The following is a 16,371-nucleotide window of genomic DNA, read 5'->3' as shown; positions in this document are numbered from 1 at the left end:
AACTTGATGATCAGCCATCATAATGAATAACAGAGCAGGCTCGAAGGGCTGAATGGCCTCCTCCTGCTTCAATTTTCTATGTTTCTACGCAGAGTAAATCAGTCCTTAACCTGGAAGAATCTTTGGAGCCTTTGCCTGACTATAGCCTGCGAGGGTTATGTGGTAAGGTAATGAGATGTTAGGGGTGATAAAGAAGTGGACCAGGGTGTCTTGGAGGGAATGGTCCCTCTGGAATGCTGACAGGAGAGATGAGGGAAAGATTTATTTGGTGGTATTGTGCTGGAGTTGGCGAAATAGTGGTGGATGATTCTTTGAATATGGAGGCTGATGAGTGGAAAGTGAGGATGAGGGGGACCCTATCACGGTTCTGAAAGGGGTGGGGGTTGGTATTCGGCCCATCGAGTCCGCACCGGCTCTTGGAAAGAGCACCCTACCTAAACCCACACCTCCACCCTATCCCCGTAACCCAGCAACCCCACCTAACCTTGTATGGACACTGAGGGAAATTTAGCATGGCCAATCCACCTAAGCCGCACATTTGGTCTGTGGGAGGAAACCGGAGCACGGGGAGGAAACCCACGCCGACACGGGGAGAACGTGCAGACTCTGCACAGACAGTGACCCAAGCTGGGAACCTAACCTGGGACCCTGGAGCTGTGAAGCAATTGTTCTAAGCACTGTGCTACTGTGCTGCCCTTGCAATAGTTAGTTTTAGCTTATTCAAAAATAATTTTTCAATCTTATTATGTTGATAAGAAATGGATAAATTCCATAGGTGGTGCTGTTTCTTTTGTACAATGGGTAACATTACCTTGGCTAACAACTGATTAGAGCTGTAGCAAGAATTCTTGTCACCTCAAACCTGGGCTTTGAATTACAGTGGCCAGTTATTAATCTAGAAGTGCAATTGCTCTGGTTTCAACCCACATTCTATCTAAGCTGAGGGTGCTTAATGGTGATATTGGGTGAAAGTGTGTGTCTCAATATTGTTTTGAGCTCAAATCATATGTTTCTTAACTTTTATGATTACAAGTTGATTCCATTGAATAAGCTGAATAAATTTTATTTGCAAATGTTAATCAGCACAAATTAAGATTCTTTCAGTTTTCTATTTCAATATGTTTAGCACCAAAACACAGGCCTACAAAGGTGCAAACCTTTGAGCAGTTTGAGAGGTTCCAATTCTTGGGGTCAGATTTTCATCTGTGAGGCAAGAATTGCGAGTCAGGCCATTTCCCGTGGCATGATTCTGCCTCTTCTGTGACAGTACCCATCCACACTATTTTCATCACCGGGTGGCGGTAACAGGCTAGAATCGGAACCACCCCCTCCTTAAACAAGACAAAGAAACTGAGGCAAGACAGAATGCCCCTCTGTGACATTACCCATCCACACTATGGACTCCAAGCTTGGACTCCAAGTAACACACATCCTGACCCCACAAAGCCAGTCCACAATCTACAAGGCGCAAGGTGTTTGATGGAATACTCTCCATTTGCCTGGATGTCACCCCATTGAAGAAGCTCTACACCATCCAGGAGAAAGCCTGCTTGATTGCCACCCCTTCATACATTCATTCCTTCCCACCACCGCACAGTAGCAGCACTGACGTAACTCTCAAAGTGCCTTAGAAAGCACCTTCCAAGCCCCTACTCACTGTAGAAGGGCAAGGGCAACAGATACCTGGGAACACCACCACCTGGATATTCCCTCTAAATCACTCGCCATGCAGACATGGAAGTATATTGCCATTCCTTCACAGTCGCTTGTGAAAATCCTGGAATTCCCTCCCTAACAGCACTGTGGGTGTACCTACACCACATGGACTACAGTGGTTCAAGAATGCAGCTCCCCACCACCACCTCAAGGGCAATTAGGGATGAGCAATAAATACTGGCCTAGCCAGCAATGCCCATATCCCATGAATTATTTTTTTAAAATCTGAATCTCAAAACTGTTTAATCCAGAAGAGAACTTGCATACAGTTGATCATTTATTCAAGTGCATCTGAAGTATTTCACACCACTTGTCATTTATCTTTTCTAAGCAAAACCTCATCACAATTCACTGCACTAAGAAAAGATTTACCTGAGCATACGCATTGTATTATGACATGAGGTTGCTAACACACCTTTTGAATTTACCCGTCAACAGGTTCCTGGCTCCGGATTAGTGTTCCCGCTTGATTCACAACTCTCTGTGATGCTGTGCACCATGCCGCCTACCACAACAGGCCTGACTGCTTGAAAATAATGGGGGGGTCCAAAATATCCACACTCTCAATGGAGCCAACAGGATTAGGAGTGCTGCATGTGGACTTACTCCTCATGTCTTTACCCCACACCACCAAAAATAGCTAGTGATCGGGGTCGGGTCTCGTCCATCATCTTTAAAGCCCACACACCAACTTTCTGATACCAGTGAAGGCATGAAAATGTGGCTCCACACCAAGCATTATTGGATCGGATAGACCATGGTTAAATGCACATTAAAGCCTTTTCTTATCTGGGCCCCAACCTCATCAGAGTGCACTGTCCTGAACCAGTGAGAGGTTTTTCTCACTTCAGCCAACTTGTGGTCTCTAGGAGTTGGCTTATTAATTGTCAAATTGGAAAATTTGGTGCTACATGCCTGTGCCCACTATGAACTGAAGTGAGACTAACCACACAAGGGCCCTTTCAACCAGTTATAGAACATTTTATCATTCTTATTAGGTTGGGATAGATTTAGAATCTTCCATATTTTGTGAATAATGAGAAGATGCAAGAGCAATTTATATCTGAAACCAGAACTCAAAACTATTGATCTATGTTAGACCGCATGACGGTTCTGGAGCTGCGGATGGACTCACTTTGGAGCATCCGAGATGCTGAGGAGGTCATGGAGAGCACGTTCAGTGAGTTGGTCACACCGCAGATTAGGATTGGTGAGGGAGACAGGGAATGGGTGACCAAAAGACAGAGAAAGAGCAGGAAGGCAGTGCAGGTGTCCCCTGTGGTCATCTCTCTCCAAAACAGGTATACCATTTTGGATACTGTTGGGGGAGATGACTCACCAGGGGAAGGCAGTAGTAGCCAGGCTCATGGCACCGTGGCTGGCTCTGCTGTACAGAAGGGCGGGAAAAAGACTGGCAGGGCTATAGTCATAGGGGATTCAATTGTAAGGGGAGTAGACAGGCGTTTCTGTGGTTGAAAACGAGACTCCCGAATGGTATGTTGCCTCCTGGGTGCACGGGTAAGGGATGTCTCAGATCGGCTGCAGGACATACTGAAGGGGGAGGGTGAACAGCCAGTTGTCGTGGTGCACATAGGCACCAACGATATAGGTAAAAAACGGGATGAGGTCCTACAATCAGAATTTAGGGAGTTGGAGATAAGTTTAAAAAGTAGGACCTCAAAGGTAGTAATCTCAGGATTGCTACCAGTGCCACGGGATAGTCAGAGTAGAAATTCAAGAATAGTCAGAATGAATATGTGGCTTGAGAGATGGTGCAGGAGGGAGGGGTTCAGATTTTTGGGACATTGGAACCAGTTCTGGGGTCGGTGGGACCATTGCAAACCGGATGGTCTACACCTGGGTAGGACTGGAACCAATGTCCTAGGGGGTGCTTTTGCTAACACTGTTGGAGAGGTTTTAAACTAATGTGGCAGGGTGATGGGAACCAGATTAGGAAGTTAGAGGTCAGTAAAGAGGCAGGAACTAAAGCCAGTAAGGTACTAGATAATAAACTCGATGGGACTAAGGGGAAGAGTAGACAGGGAAGAGATGATGAACGCAAAGGGACAGGTGGTCTGAGGTGCATTTGTTTTAATGCAAGAAGTGTAGCAGGTAAGGCAGATGAATTTAGGGCTTGGATTAGTACCTGGGAATATGATGTTATTGGTATTACTGAGACTTGGTTGAGAGAAGGGCAGGACTGGCAACTGAATATCCCAGGGTATAGATGCTTCAGGAGGGATAGAGAGGAAGGTAAAAGGGGTGGAGGAGTTACATTACTGGTCAGAGATGATATTTGAGCTGTGATTAAGGAGGACACTAGGGAGGATTTGAGCACTGAGGCAATATGGGTGGAGCTAAGAAATAGGAAGGGTGCAGTAACATTGTTGGGACTTTACTACAGGCCTCCCAAAAGCAAGCATGAAGTAGAGGTACAAATATGCAGACAGATTATAGAAAAATGTAGGAGCAATAGGGTGGTTGTGATGGGAGATTTTAACTTTCCCAACATTGAATGGGATTCGTGTAGTGTTGGAGGCGTAGATGGAGCAGAGTTTGTAAGGAGCATCCAGGAGAGTTTTTTAGAGCAGTATGTAAATAGTCCAACTCGGGAAGGGACCATATTGGACCTGGTATTGGGGAATGATCCCGGCCAGGTGGTTGAAGTTTCAGTCGGTGATTACTTTGGGGATAGCGATCACAATTCTGTAAGTTTTAGAATACTCATAGACAAAGGCGAGAGTGGTCCTAAAGGAAGAGTGCTAAATTGGGGAAAGGCAGAGTATAACAAAATTCGGCAGGAGCTAGGGAATGTGGATTGAGAGCAGCTGTTTAAGGATAAATCCACTTTTGAAATGTGGGAGTCTTTTAAGGAAAGGTTGATTGGAGTGCAGGACAGACATGTCCCTGTGAAAATGAGGGATAGAAATGGCAAGATTAGGGAACCATGGATGAATGGTGGAATTGTGAGACTAGCTAAGATGAAAAAGGAAGCAGACATAAGATCGAGGCAACTCAAAACTGATGAAGCTTTGGAGGAATGTCGGGAAAGTAGGACGAATCTCAAACGCGCAATAAAGAGGGCTAAAAGGGGTCATGAAATATCTTTCGCTAACAGGGTTAAGGAAAATCCCAAAGCCTTTTATTCGTATATAAGGAGCAAGAGGGTAACTAGAGAAAGGATTGGCCCACTCAAAGACAAAAAAGGGAATTTATGCGTGGAGTCCGAGGAAATGGGTGAGATTCTTAATGAATACTTTGCATCGGTATTCACCAAGGAGAGGGACAGGACGGATGTGGAGGCGAGGGATGGATGTTTAAATTCTCTACGCCGAGTTGTCATACGGAAGGGGGAAGTTTAGGGTATTCTAAAAGACATTAAGGTGGACAAGTCCCCAGGACCGGATGGGATCTATCCCAGGTTACTGAGGGAAGCGAGGGTCGAAATAGCTGGGGCCTTAACAGGTATCTTTGCAGCATCCTTGAGCACGGGTGAGGTCCCGGAGGACTGGAGAATTGCTAATGTTGTCCCTTTGTTTAAGAAGGGTAGCAGGGATAATCCAGGGAATTATAGACCTGTGAGCTTGACGTCAGTGGTAGGCAAACTGTTGGAGAAGATACTGAGGGTAGGATCTATTCACATTTGGAAGAAAATAGTCTGATCAGTGATAGGCAGCATGGTTTTGTGCAGGGAAGGTCATGTCTTACAAATCTAATAGAATTCTTTGAGGAAGTGACAAAGTTAATTGATGAGGGAAGGGCTGTAGATGTCATATACATGGACTTTAGTAAGGTGTTTGATAAGGTTTCCCATGGCAGGTTGATGGAAAAAGTGAAGTCGTATGGGGTCAGGGTGTACTAGCTAGATGGATAAAGAACTGGCTGGGCAACAGGAGACATCGAGTAGTGGTGGAAGGGAGTGTCTCAAAATGGAGACGTGTGACTAGTGGTGTTCCACAGGGATCTGTGCTCGGACCACTGTTGTTTGTGATATACATAAATGACCTGGAGGAATGTATAGGTGGTCTGATTAGCAAGTTTGCAGATTGGTGGAGTTGCAGATAGCGAGGAGGACTGTCAGAGAATACAGCAAAATATAGATAGATTGGAGAGTTGGGCAGAGAAATGGCAGATGGAGTTCAATCCAGGCAAATGCGAGGTGATGCATTTTGGAAGATCTAACGCAAGAGCGGACTATATGGTCAATGGAAGAGTCCTGGGGAAAATTGATGTACAGAGAGATCTGGGAGTTCAGGTCCATTGTACCCTGAAGGTGGCAACGCAGGTCGATAGAGTGGTCAAGAAGGCATACGGCATGCTTGCCTTCATCGGATGGGGTATTGAGTACAAGAGTCGGCAGGTCACGTTACAGTTGTATAGGACTTTGGTCAGGCCACATTTGGAATACTGCGTGCAGTTCTGGTCGCCACATTACCAGAAGGATGTGGATGCTTTAGAGAGGGTGCAGAGAAGGTTCACCAGGATGTTGCCTGGTATGGAGGGTGCTAGCCATGAAGAAAGGCTGAGTAGATTAGGATTGTTTTCGTTGGAAAGACGGAGGTTGAACAGGGACCTGACTGAGGTCTACAAAATTATGAGGGGTATGGACAGGGTGGATAGCAACAAGCTTTTCCCAAGAGTGGGGATGTCAGTTACAAGGGGTCACGATTTCAAGGTGAGAGGGGGAAAGTTTAAGGGAGATGTGCATGGAAAGTCTTTTACGCAGAGGGTGGTGGGTGCCTGGAACGCTTTACCAGCGGAGGTGGTAGAGGCGGGCACGATAGCATCATTTAAGATTCATCTAGACAGATATATGAACGGGCGGGGAACAGAGGGAAGTAGATCCTTGGAAAATAGGAGACAGGTTTAGATAAAGGATCTGGATCGGTGCAGGCTGGGAGGGCCGAAGGGCCTGTTCCTGTGCTGTAATTTTATTTGTTCTTTGTTCTATTAATTTCCTGTTTATTTGGCCTATTCCTGCTCCTATATACTCTGTTCTTAACATCTGTATCTTTGTTTGTGTGGACTTCAGGGTGTGAACCTCAGTCTTTACTTCTGGCAATGTTCAACTCTACCCTGCATCTTCTGACTCATCGGTGGGGATGCTACTGTTAAGCCTAAAACTCTCTATTATACAAATAATTTACTGGGACACACCTATTAAATTAGCACACCATGATGCAATTCCAATGAAGAAAACAACCAGTTAATTGAATCAGCCTCTGGCTAAACTAATTAATGGTCACAATTATCTGGAGTTGCAATCTTAAAATTCATGAGCATGGAAAAGCAATAAAAATATTTATAAAAATAGAGCAAGTTAATGGCTAAACTGCAACCAATAAACTAGCCATGTTAACTTTATCGTAATGTCAAGAATGTTTTGACCCGTCATACAATTGTGAACTACTTCTTGGTTCATGCTTACAAGGTCAGATAGCTGAGCAATGGTTCAGATAATCTTAAACCTCTGAACCATTGCTCAGTCATCTGATCTCCGGGTGCTCTGGTTTCTTCCCACAAGTCCTGAAAGGCATGCTGTTGGGTGATTTGGACGTTCTGAATTCTCCCTCTGTGTACCCAAACAGGTGCCAGAATGTGGCGATTACGGGATTTTCACAGTAACTCCATTGCAGTGTTAATGTCAGCCTATTTGTGACAATAATGGAGATTTATTTTTATTATCTCCCGTACTTCCCTGCGCTAGCTTGCCCTCTAGTGTGGTGTCCCACCCTCCCAGGAGCGATGTTTACCTTCCCCCTACCTGGTGTGGTCCTTCCAACCCCCCCCACCCCACCTCCTTTACCCTACCCATTTCTGCACTTCACCGGTTTCACCCCCTTCTTTCTAGGACTCCGATCGAAAGAGAGGCAGTTCTATCCAGCGCGATTTTCCTTTTTTAAAAGTTCATGTTCAGCGCTGTTGCTGCTGCCTTGCCAGCCCTGCCTGTGCACGGATTCATCCGCATCAGTCAGCCTGGTGAAGTAATGCTTCTTCTCCTGGAAGGTTACCCAGAGCTTGGCCAGGTACAGCATCCCAATCTGCACCTTGCTCTTGTTTAGGGCTGTGTTGCATTCAGCCCTTGGCCAGGTCTGCCCCAATGTCGTGGGGTCCTGGATCAACTGTCCCTCCCACGTTCAGGACCGTGTACCTTGCCCAGTTCAGGATCTTCTCCCTGTCTTGGTACTGATGCAGCTTCGCGAAGATGGCCTGGGGCTATGCCCCTGTTTTGGCCGTCAGCCCAGAGTGACCTCCAGCTCCCTGATGGTTGCCTCCTGAGCCTCCAGTCATTGCTCCACTTTTCCAGCGCCACCTTGCTGGAGGTTAGGGCGTCCGCAACTGCTGCTTTCGCCATTGCCATCATCTCAAATCTGATGGCATCTCTGTGCTTTAGGAGCTCCTGCTTGAGGAGGTCCATTCACTCACTTATTGGGGGGGTAGTCCGGTATGTGTCTTGGCGACTCGGCTTGTTCGGGTACAGCCAGCACTGTCCAACCTTCATGCTCATCGTCTCCCCGTCCTTTCGTTCCAGGCTCTTACTGATCCTGCATTTTTTCAGTAACTGCGGTAATCTTGAAGCAGGGTGTTTCTTTTTCTCTCAAAGTATAGCCTATTTTTGGGCTAAAAGTGGCAAATTCAAACCTCTAGAAGAAGAGCCACCTTTCCTGTGTCCACTCAGCGCATCCCTGTCACCAGAAGTCCTGCTCTTTCTCTACAGCCCTTTATTTCTTTCCCTTAATTCTTACAAATTTACTTTTGGTTATTTCTATTGAATTTGGAAGGAGTAACAGGAAGACAAAGTACTGGGCTAATGGTAAGATTCTTGGTAGTGTGGATGAGCATAAAAATCTTGGTGTCCATGTACATAGATCCCTGAAAGTTGCCACCCAGGTTGAGAGGGTTATTAAGAATGCGTATTGGCAGAGGGATTGGGTTTCGGAGCCATGAGGTCATGTTGCAGCTGTACAGAACTCTGGTGCGGCCGCATTTGGAGTATTGCGTGCAGTTCTGGTCGCCGCATTATAGGAAGGATGTGGAAGCTTTGGAACGGGTGCAGAGGAGATTTACCAGGATGTTGCCTGGTATGGAGGGAACATCTTATGAGGAAAGGCTGAGGGACTTGAAGCTGTTTTTGTTAGAGAGAAGAAGGTTAAGAGGTGACTTAATTGAGGCATACAAGATAATCAGAGGATTAGATAGGGTGGACAGTGAGAGCCTTTTTCCTCGGATGGTGATGTCTAGCACGAGGGGGCATAGCTTCAATTTGAGGGGAGATAGATATAGGACAGATGTCAGAGGTAGGTTCTTTACTCAGAGAGTAGTAAGGGCGTGGAATGCCCTGCCTGCAACTGTAGTGGACTCTCCAACATTAAGGGCATTTAAATGGTCATTGGATAAACATATGGATGATAAGGGAATAGTGTAAATGGGCTTTAGAGTGGTTTCACAGGTCGGCGCAACATCGAGGGCCGAAGGGCCTGTACTGCGCTGTAATATTCTTTGTTCCATGTTTGTTTTTATCATTGCTTCAGGTGGTATTTCCCAGATCACAGATTGCTGTCTTTTTTTTTAAGTTGTCTTCTTTCAGTTATCTTGAAGTTATGCCCTCTGGCTACTGACCCTTCATCCACAAGAAACAGTTTCTCCTAATTTACTTACAGGAATTATTTTGAGTACCTATATCAATTCTTCTATTAACCTTGCCTACCAGAAGGTGCAAACTTATAGCTTCTCCAGTCACTCCATATAACTGAAGTCCCTAATCTCTGGCTCCATTCTAATGTATCTCCAAGGCCTTGACATCCTTCCTAAGTGTGGAATGGAATATAAAATTGCAGCTGAGGACAAACTCGTGATTTATAATAATTTAGCACAATTCGTTGTTTCTGGCCAATATTTTCTCGTACAATCAATTGACACAGTTTGAAACCTAACAAAATACTTTGGAAAATTTAAGCCAAAATAGAGAAGGAAAATGAGTAAGGTTTGCACTATATAATATAAAATAAAAACAGAAAATGTTGGAAAACTGTCAGCATCTTTCAAGAGAGAGAAATAGAGTTCACATTTCGAGTTTCACTTCTTCAGAGCTAATATGAGATTTTTCACTCAATGATCGTTTCCACTAGAAGTCTTTTTGTGGACATCCGATGAATAGTGGATTAAGTTAAACTTTGATGCATTTGCTCTCTTCACTCACTATCTGCTCTCTCTACTTGCCAAGAAGTTTACCCCTCAACTCTTTAGCATGATCAAAATTACAAAGGAATAAGCTGATTCCTTCTATGATCATTAAACCTCCTCATTTCCACTGTGATATCTTGCCTTGAATAAATTCCAATGCATAACGTTCAAATTCTTAACACCACCCAACAGACATCACCCAACAGCAACCAGCAGTAATTTGGGGAGGGGGGGGGGGGAGCTTTGCATTTACTCAGTGACAGATGGCTGAATTTGACACTGAACCGTTTTCTCTCATACTCTAATTTTTGTATAATTTCTTGTCATTCGTTGTTGTTATATTCTGTCCAATCTTCTTACCTGTTACTATTCTCCAAATGATTGAACCCTTTTTCTTTCAATTTAATACCACCTTTATGGTGCATCCTTCCCCAGAGTCTGTCTGTCTTTTTCACTGGAATGTTAGGAAATGTCTCCTTAAATACCTGCCATTGCATCTCTACTGACAGTGGGTAATTAGGGTAAGGAATGAATAGTTCAGGACAGTGCGGTGGCACAATGATTCGCTCAACCCTTCTCCAGTCCCTCGGCGTCCTAACACACGTGACCATTTGACCGGCCCATTCAACCCCCTCGCATTCCACGTAACCAGCCTGGTTGGAGTGCTCCCTGCCCCCGTCTCCTGACAATCAGCCGTACCCCTTTTTTAGGTTGCTCCCCGGCCCGTGTCATGCCACCCTCCAGGCCCACCCTCTGATATCCACCGTCATCGATCCTTCTCCAACTGCACCACACTCTTGTCAGTAACCCTCCCCCTTAAAACAAAACATCAGCCCCATTTTTCCCCCTCCCGACAACTCCCCACTTAATTTCCGTTAGCTATCTCATCCAGCTAGCGTGGTGGCCCCCACCCAAGGCCTCCAATTTTCCTGTCACACCAACTCCCATGCCCCCTGAAAGGAAAACAAAAGGTACACTCAGCGCTCTGTTTCCCCATGAAAAAACCTGCCTTCCAGAAAAGCCGCCATCAAAAATTCTTTAAAAAGAAACGTTTTTTCAGAGAAACAAACACGCGCACAAACTCCTCAAGTTCAATGTCCTCACTCTCTCCTCCAAGTCCCTTGTCCCTCATGAGCTCCATCGCCTCTTCTGGCATGCCAAAATCGTACTCTCACTTCTGGAAAGTCATCAGAGACGGGCTGGGTACAGTACTCCGAACTTCACCCCCTTTTTAAAGAGGGCAGCCTTGACCCGGTTAAACCTGGCTCTGTTCTTCACCAGGTCCTGGTATACCCGCAGCTTGTTCGTTTCCCACGTGCATTTCCTAGTCTGCCTTGCCCATCGGTGAATCTTCTCCTTATCCAGAAAGTGGTGCAACCGCACCGCCATCACTCTTGGCGGCTGGCCCGCCTGCAGGCTCCTCATCAGCGGCCTGTGAACTCGGTCGACCGCCAGGAGCCTCGGTCAAAGGCCCCCTCCTCCATCAGCTTCTCCAATATTTGGCCACGTTCGTGCCTCCACGTCTTCGGGCATCCCCACGATCCTCAGATTTTGTCTTCTGGAGTGATTCTCCAAATCCTCCACCTTCTCCTTCAGCCTCTTTTGGGTTTCCCGCATCACCCCCACCTCAGCCACCAACGAGGTGAGCTGCTCCTCGTGCTTCCCCACCGCCTCCACTTTCTGGATCGCCTGGCCCTGGGACTCCAGCCTTTGCTCTACTCTCTCTATCACCAGGTTAATCGGTTCCACCTCCTTGCTCAGGTCTTCCAGGCCCTCCTCCCTCAGCTGACAGAACTTTCCATTTAGGAACTCTGTTCGATGCTCCATTGACCACAGGGTGGGAAGTGCAGCTCCCTTGCCCTCTGCCATCTTATCCTCTGGAGCATCACGAAGACTCTCCTGTTCCAACAGCTCTTGTCTTCTTGCCCCACTCCAAGTCCATGGATCCATCCACCAGCCATATTATAGGAGCAAACCCACAGGCACTCCTGCACCTCTGCACTCAGATACTCTGCCCTTCTGGCAAGGGAAAAGACTGAAATAATCCGCCTTGAGCAGGCGCCACCAAATGTGCGACCGCTCACTCCATGGCCACAACTGGAGGTTGGGGCACCACTTTTAAATGCCATCCATTCTCTCAACCTCCCACCATGGCCTCCGGACTCCCCCCAGTGTCCCAACGTATTTCTTAGGGGATCCCTGAGCTCTCCTCGCCTCACTTCATAAGGACAGGGCACCCCCGGGGATGATCCATGGCACTGGCAACTTGCCACCCAGGCTCTGCCAGGCTGCCAGTGCCAAGGCGTTCCAGTAGCAGTTGAAGTGCCAGTATACCACCCTACCCGTAGCCTGAAAGCCTGGTGGCCACCAATGGCCTGGGAAACCCTCCAGGTGTTTGGTCCATGTTTGTGTGGACCAATGCTAAACAGAGCCACGGTGAGATCTCCCAGGCATAGGCGTTCGATCCCGGGCCTCGGAAGACTCTGGTGTAGATGTATATTTAAATAAGGCTAACTGCTCACTTAAATATGTTAATATGGATCTCGCCCAGCGAGGGTAGGCACCAGATCACAACGCCTTGCAAGATCTCGTTATATCTCACAAGGTGCCTTAAACAGCCATGTCGCATTCTGAGTCGGATGCGACAAAGCCCAGCGATTGGGCCCAGCAGCTGCAGTTTTAAAAGCATTTGGCTTGGGGAGCAGATGTTAATAATGCAAAAGTGTTTCTGACTTGATTCTTCACTGGACAGCCTGGACTGCTCTTGAGCTGTTAGGCAGAGCAGTTCAGACTGAGGCGGCCACTTCAGTGTTAAAATCAGACCAGGAGGATACTTTTAACAGAGGGCTGCCCAGGATCGCCATGTCGAGGATAATCTTTAGGTTGTCCAGGGCTGGAAGATGCGAACCAGACACGGGACCCTGATCCCAGAGGAAGGGGGGTGGTGGCGGTGGTTCCAGGGTCCAGCGCTCGCACACGCCTAATCCCAGGAGCCTTGGGAGATACCCTCTTTGCAGCATGGCAGTATCAAATAGGCATATTATCAATTGCCTTACCCCCTTGACCTCTCTCTGGCTCCACCATGCCAGGGCTGTGCTTGGCCAGTCTCGCCCCAAAGAACACCTGATGGCTTTCTTGCTGTGGGGGTTGGAGCAGGGGCATGGAGAATCCTGCTAACCATTCATTTGCATTTTCCCACCGGCACGGAGTGGGTAGTGTGCTCTGGCCGGTGGCGGGACTGCAGAGTCTGGCACTAAATCCATTTTTCGGTGACACCACATTCTCCGCTCGATCGGGATTCCTGATCGCAGGGGTGAGGATGGAGAATCCCGGCCAGAGAGCAGTTTCTTACACTTTCAAGTGTTTAAGCTATTGATTCTTGAAAAAGCTGTCTCTCAGATGTTTAGTAGAGTTGCTGGATGCACCGGGTGAATTCTCTGCAGTTTATACCTTTCCGGTTATCATCATGTGTCGTTAACTTTTCCTGACGCAGCAGGAAATGCTCTTGACATTTATAAAAGTAATCATCCACCAACATTGTGAAGTAAAAGGCAGGCCACAAATGCCATGAGCTTGAAATAAAAGTAGAAAATGCTGGACAATGCAGAACCTGAGAAGGATATGAAACTTAGCATTTTAGATGTAAACTTTAAAGAGAACTGACATAAACTTCAAAAGGGGAAACATAGAAAAAATAAACTTATTGCCTATCGAAACGTTATACCTGAAATGTTAACCCAACATCGAGATGTTGACTTGCCTGAGATACAGTTCAATAGTTCACATTTGGTATAAAAATAGATGCTTCAGACACTCTCATGAGACATTTTTTTTTAAATTGTGGTTTCTTTGATTCTAGCCCTTCTGGATCCCCGGCCAGCATTGGTTATTTCCAAACACCCACTGCCACTGTTCCAACCCAGCCTGGTACTATCGTCAGGATGCAAGGACTAGCTTACAACACAGGAGTCAAGGAAATCCTTAATTTCTTCAATGGCTATCAGGTCAGCAGCTTACTGAAAAGCTATTTAAATCAGATTGTGGAACGCGCGACCAGTTACTCGACGATAAATTTTAATATCTTCTGCAAAAAAAACATTTGCAGAACACCCAGAATTGCCATCATAATTGGATCCATAATTCCAATTTAGCTGTTTATATATAAATTGTGCTGAGAAAATATTGTTGATTTGCAGGTATGTTGCATGTTCAATCTTTTGTCTTGAATTCACTGGGACTGGATTCTCCAGCCTCCCAGTCACATGATTCTCGGCATCAGGAGTCGACTCACTGTTCATTGGTGGCGGGATTCTTTGCTGCCACCACTGTCAATCTGAATTCCCATTGGAACCACCCCATGCCACCGGGAAACCAATCAGGAGAGCGTGCGATGTCGGCAGCTGCCGAGAATCCTGATGCCAGCGAACAGCCAGAGAATTCCGACCCTGATCTCAGCTGACTAAAGTATGGACTAAGCCATCCAAAGTGGGCCCTTGCACCTATGCAAGGATCATAATCCAGGGATCTTTTCAATTTAGCCTGACTGTGATTACTGCACAATTGAGTCGTCTGCTGACATTCTCAATCCAGGCTCAGGAGCTCTGTCTGCCGATTTTCAAACTCCGATTAGATTGTAATAAAAACCTTTTTGTGTTAATCTGCCAACAAATTTTGGACTCTAGTTGCTAATTATATTTTTAGTTGCAACGGTTTGCAGTCAGGTTTTTTTTCAGCATTCTTTCATATGCCAAGTATTCTGAAACTTGCTAATATAAAACCGGTAACCAAAAATGAGCTGTACTGTAGCTAGACTACAGTAAGAATATATTTCCCCATTTGTGATTTCTTTAAATTCATTGAAGAACTTGACATAACTTGAATGTAGATTGGTGACTGAATAGAAATGTGTTCTGAATACACTCTGAATTTGCCCGCTTTATAAATGCTATTTATTTGATTTTTTTTGCAAAACATTTTTTGGAAATACAATATCCATTTGAATTGGAACAGAACAAGAACCATAATTACGGCATCAGTGGATATACAAAGGATAATCAGAGATTACCTTCAATGATGTTCATATTCACTTATTTCTAATGACCTGTGGTATATGTTACATTAGCATGTGTGAACTTCAGTCAACAATAATAGTTGTAATACTAACCCTTTTAGCCTGTTTACAGAAAGATAGTAGTGAAATTAATATTTTCCATCAAAGTCATATCATTTCATGTTTACAGAGCATAATGCAACTGGAGCACTAGCCAACTGAAGATTTACAACAACACGACTTTCAGGCTTTTGTTTGTCTCTTTTTATAAAAGAAAGGGTGGATCATAGAATTATAGAATTTACAGTGCAGAAGGAGGCCATTCGGCCCATTAAGTCTCCACTGGCCCTTTGGAAAGGGCACCCTACCTAAACCCACACCTCTAGCTCTAGCCCATCTCAGTAACCCCACCTAACCCCTCAGTCTAACTAAAATGGGAAATGTACGCATAGGGTAAGAACCAAATACTGCCTCCTTGACCCACAATTTCTTTGAAGTAGCCATACGATTATCAATTATTGCTACTAGTCTAAATCGCCATTCTTTCATGTGCTTATCTAAATGGTGAGCATTAACTAAAGTAAGTAAAGTTATCATAGTCTACCAGTCCTGTGGTGGTGGCGGCGCCCCTGAGGTAACGGCACCGTTGCCGTTCCCGCTGTCGAGATATTCTACCAGTCCCGTGGTGGTGGCGACCCTGAGGATCTGGAGTCAGTGGAGAAGGTACATTGGTGCAGTGGGTGCATCGGTTTGGTCCCCAATATGTGACAACCAGCGGTTTACTCCGGGGAGCTAAATGGGGGATTTCGGGTATGGCAAAGGGCGGGAATTGAGAAGATGGGGGACCTGTTTCTGGAAGAGGGCTTCCCTAGCTTGAGGGCGCTGGGGAAGAAGTTTGGGCTGGCACCAGGGAATGACTTCAGATATCTGCAGGTGCGGGACTTTCTGCACACGCAGGTATCATCCTTCCCACTCTTGCCACTAAGAGGGATTCAGGACAGGGTAGTGTCTAGGGGATGGGTGGGGGAGGGGAGCATCTCGGACATCTACAAAGAATTAATGGGGGTGGAGGAGACATCTATAGAGGAGCTGAAACGTAAGTGGGAGGAGGAACTGGGGGTGAGATGGAAGACGGCCTATGGGCGGAGGCGCTGAGCAGGGTCAACACGACCGCTACATGCGCAAGGCTCAGCTTGACCCAATTTAAGGTAGTACACCGGGCGCACATGACAGTGGCCCGGATGAGCAGAATTTTTGGGGTGGGAGATAAGTGTGTCAGATGTGCGGGTGGACCAGCGAACCATGTCCACATGTTCTGGGCATGCCCAAAACTTGGGGTTACTGGCAGAGGTTTGCGGATGTCATGTCCAGAGTATTGAAGACCAGGGTGGAAATTAGTTCGGGGTAGCAATCTTTGGGGT

At 46.2% G+C, this 16,371-nt stretch overlaps 1 protein-coding gene across 3 annotated transcripts in view; it reads left to right on the top strand.

Annotated features, from left to right (window-relative positions):
* The window catches only part of LOC119972396 (epithelial splicing regulatory protein 1-like), a 133,833-nt gene that overhangs the window by 74,627 nt on the left and 42,835 nt on the right, over positions 1–16,371 (top strand). For all 3 annotated transcript variants that reach the window (XM_038809009.1, XM_038809008.1, XM_038809007.1), the window contains exon 14: positions 13,760–13,904. In XM_038809009.1, the coding sequence (XP_038664937.1) occupies positions 13,760–13,904 (145 nt within the window). The remainder of the gene's footprint in view (positions 1–13,759; positions 13,905–16,371) is intronic.

This window comes from Scyliorhinus canicula, chromosome 10 (assembly GCF_902713615.1).
Source record: "Scyliorhinus canicula chromosome 10, sScyCan1.1, whole genome shotgun sequence".
NCBI classification, from domain to species: Eukaryota; Metazoa; Chordata; class Chondrichthyes; order Carcharhiniformes; family Scyliorhinidae; genus Scyliorhinus; species Scyliorhinus canicula.
Note: the sequence above shows the minus strand (reverse complement) of the source record. Positions and strands in the feature narration are given on the sequence as shown.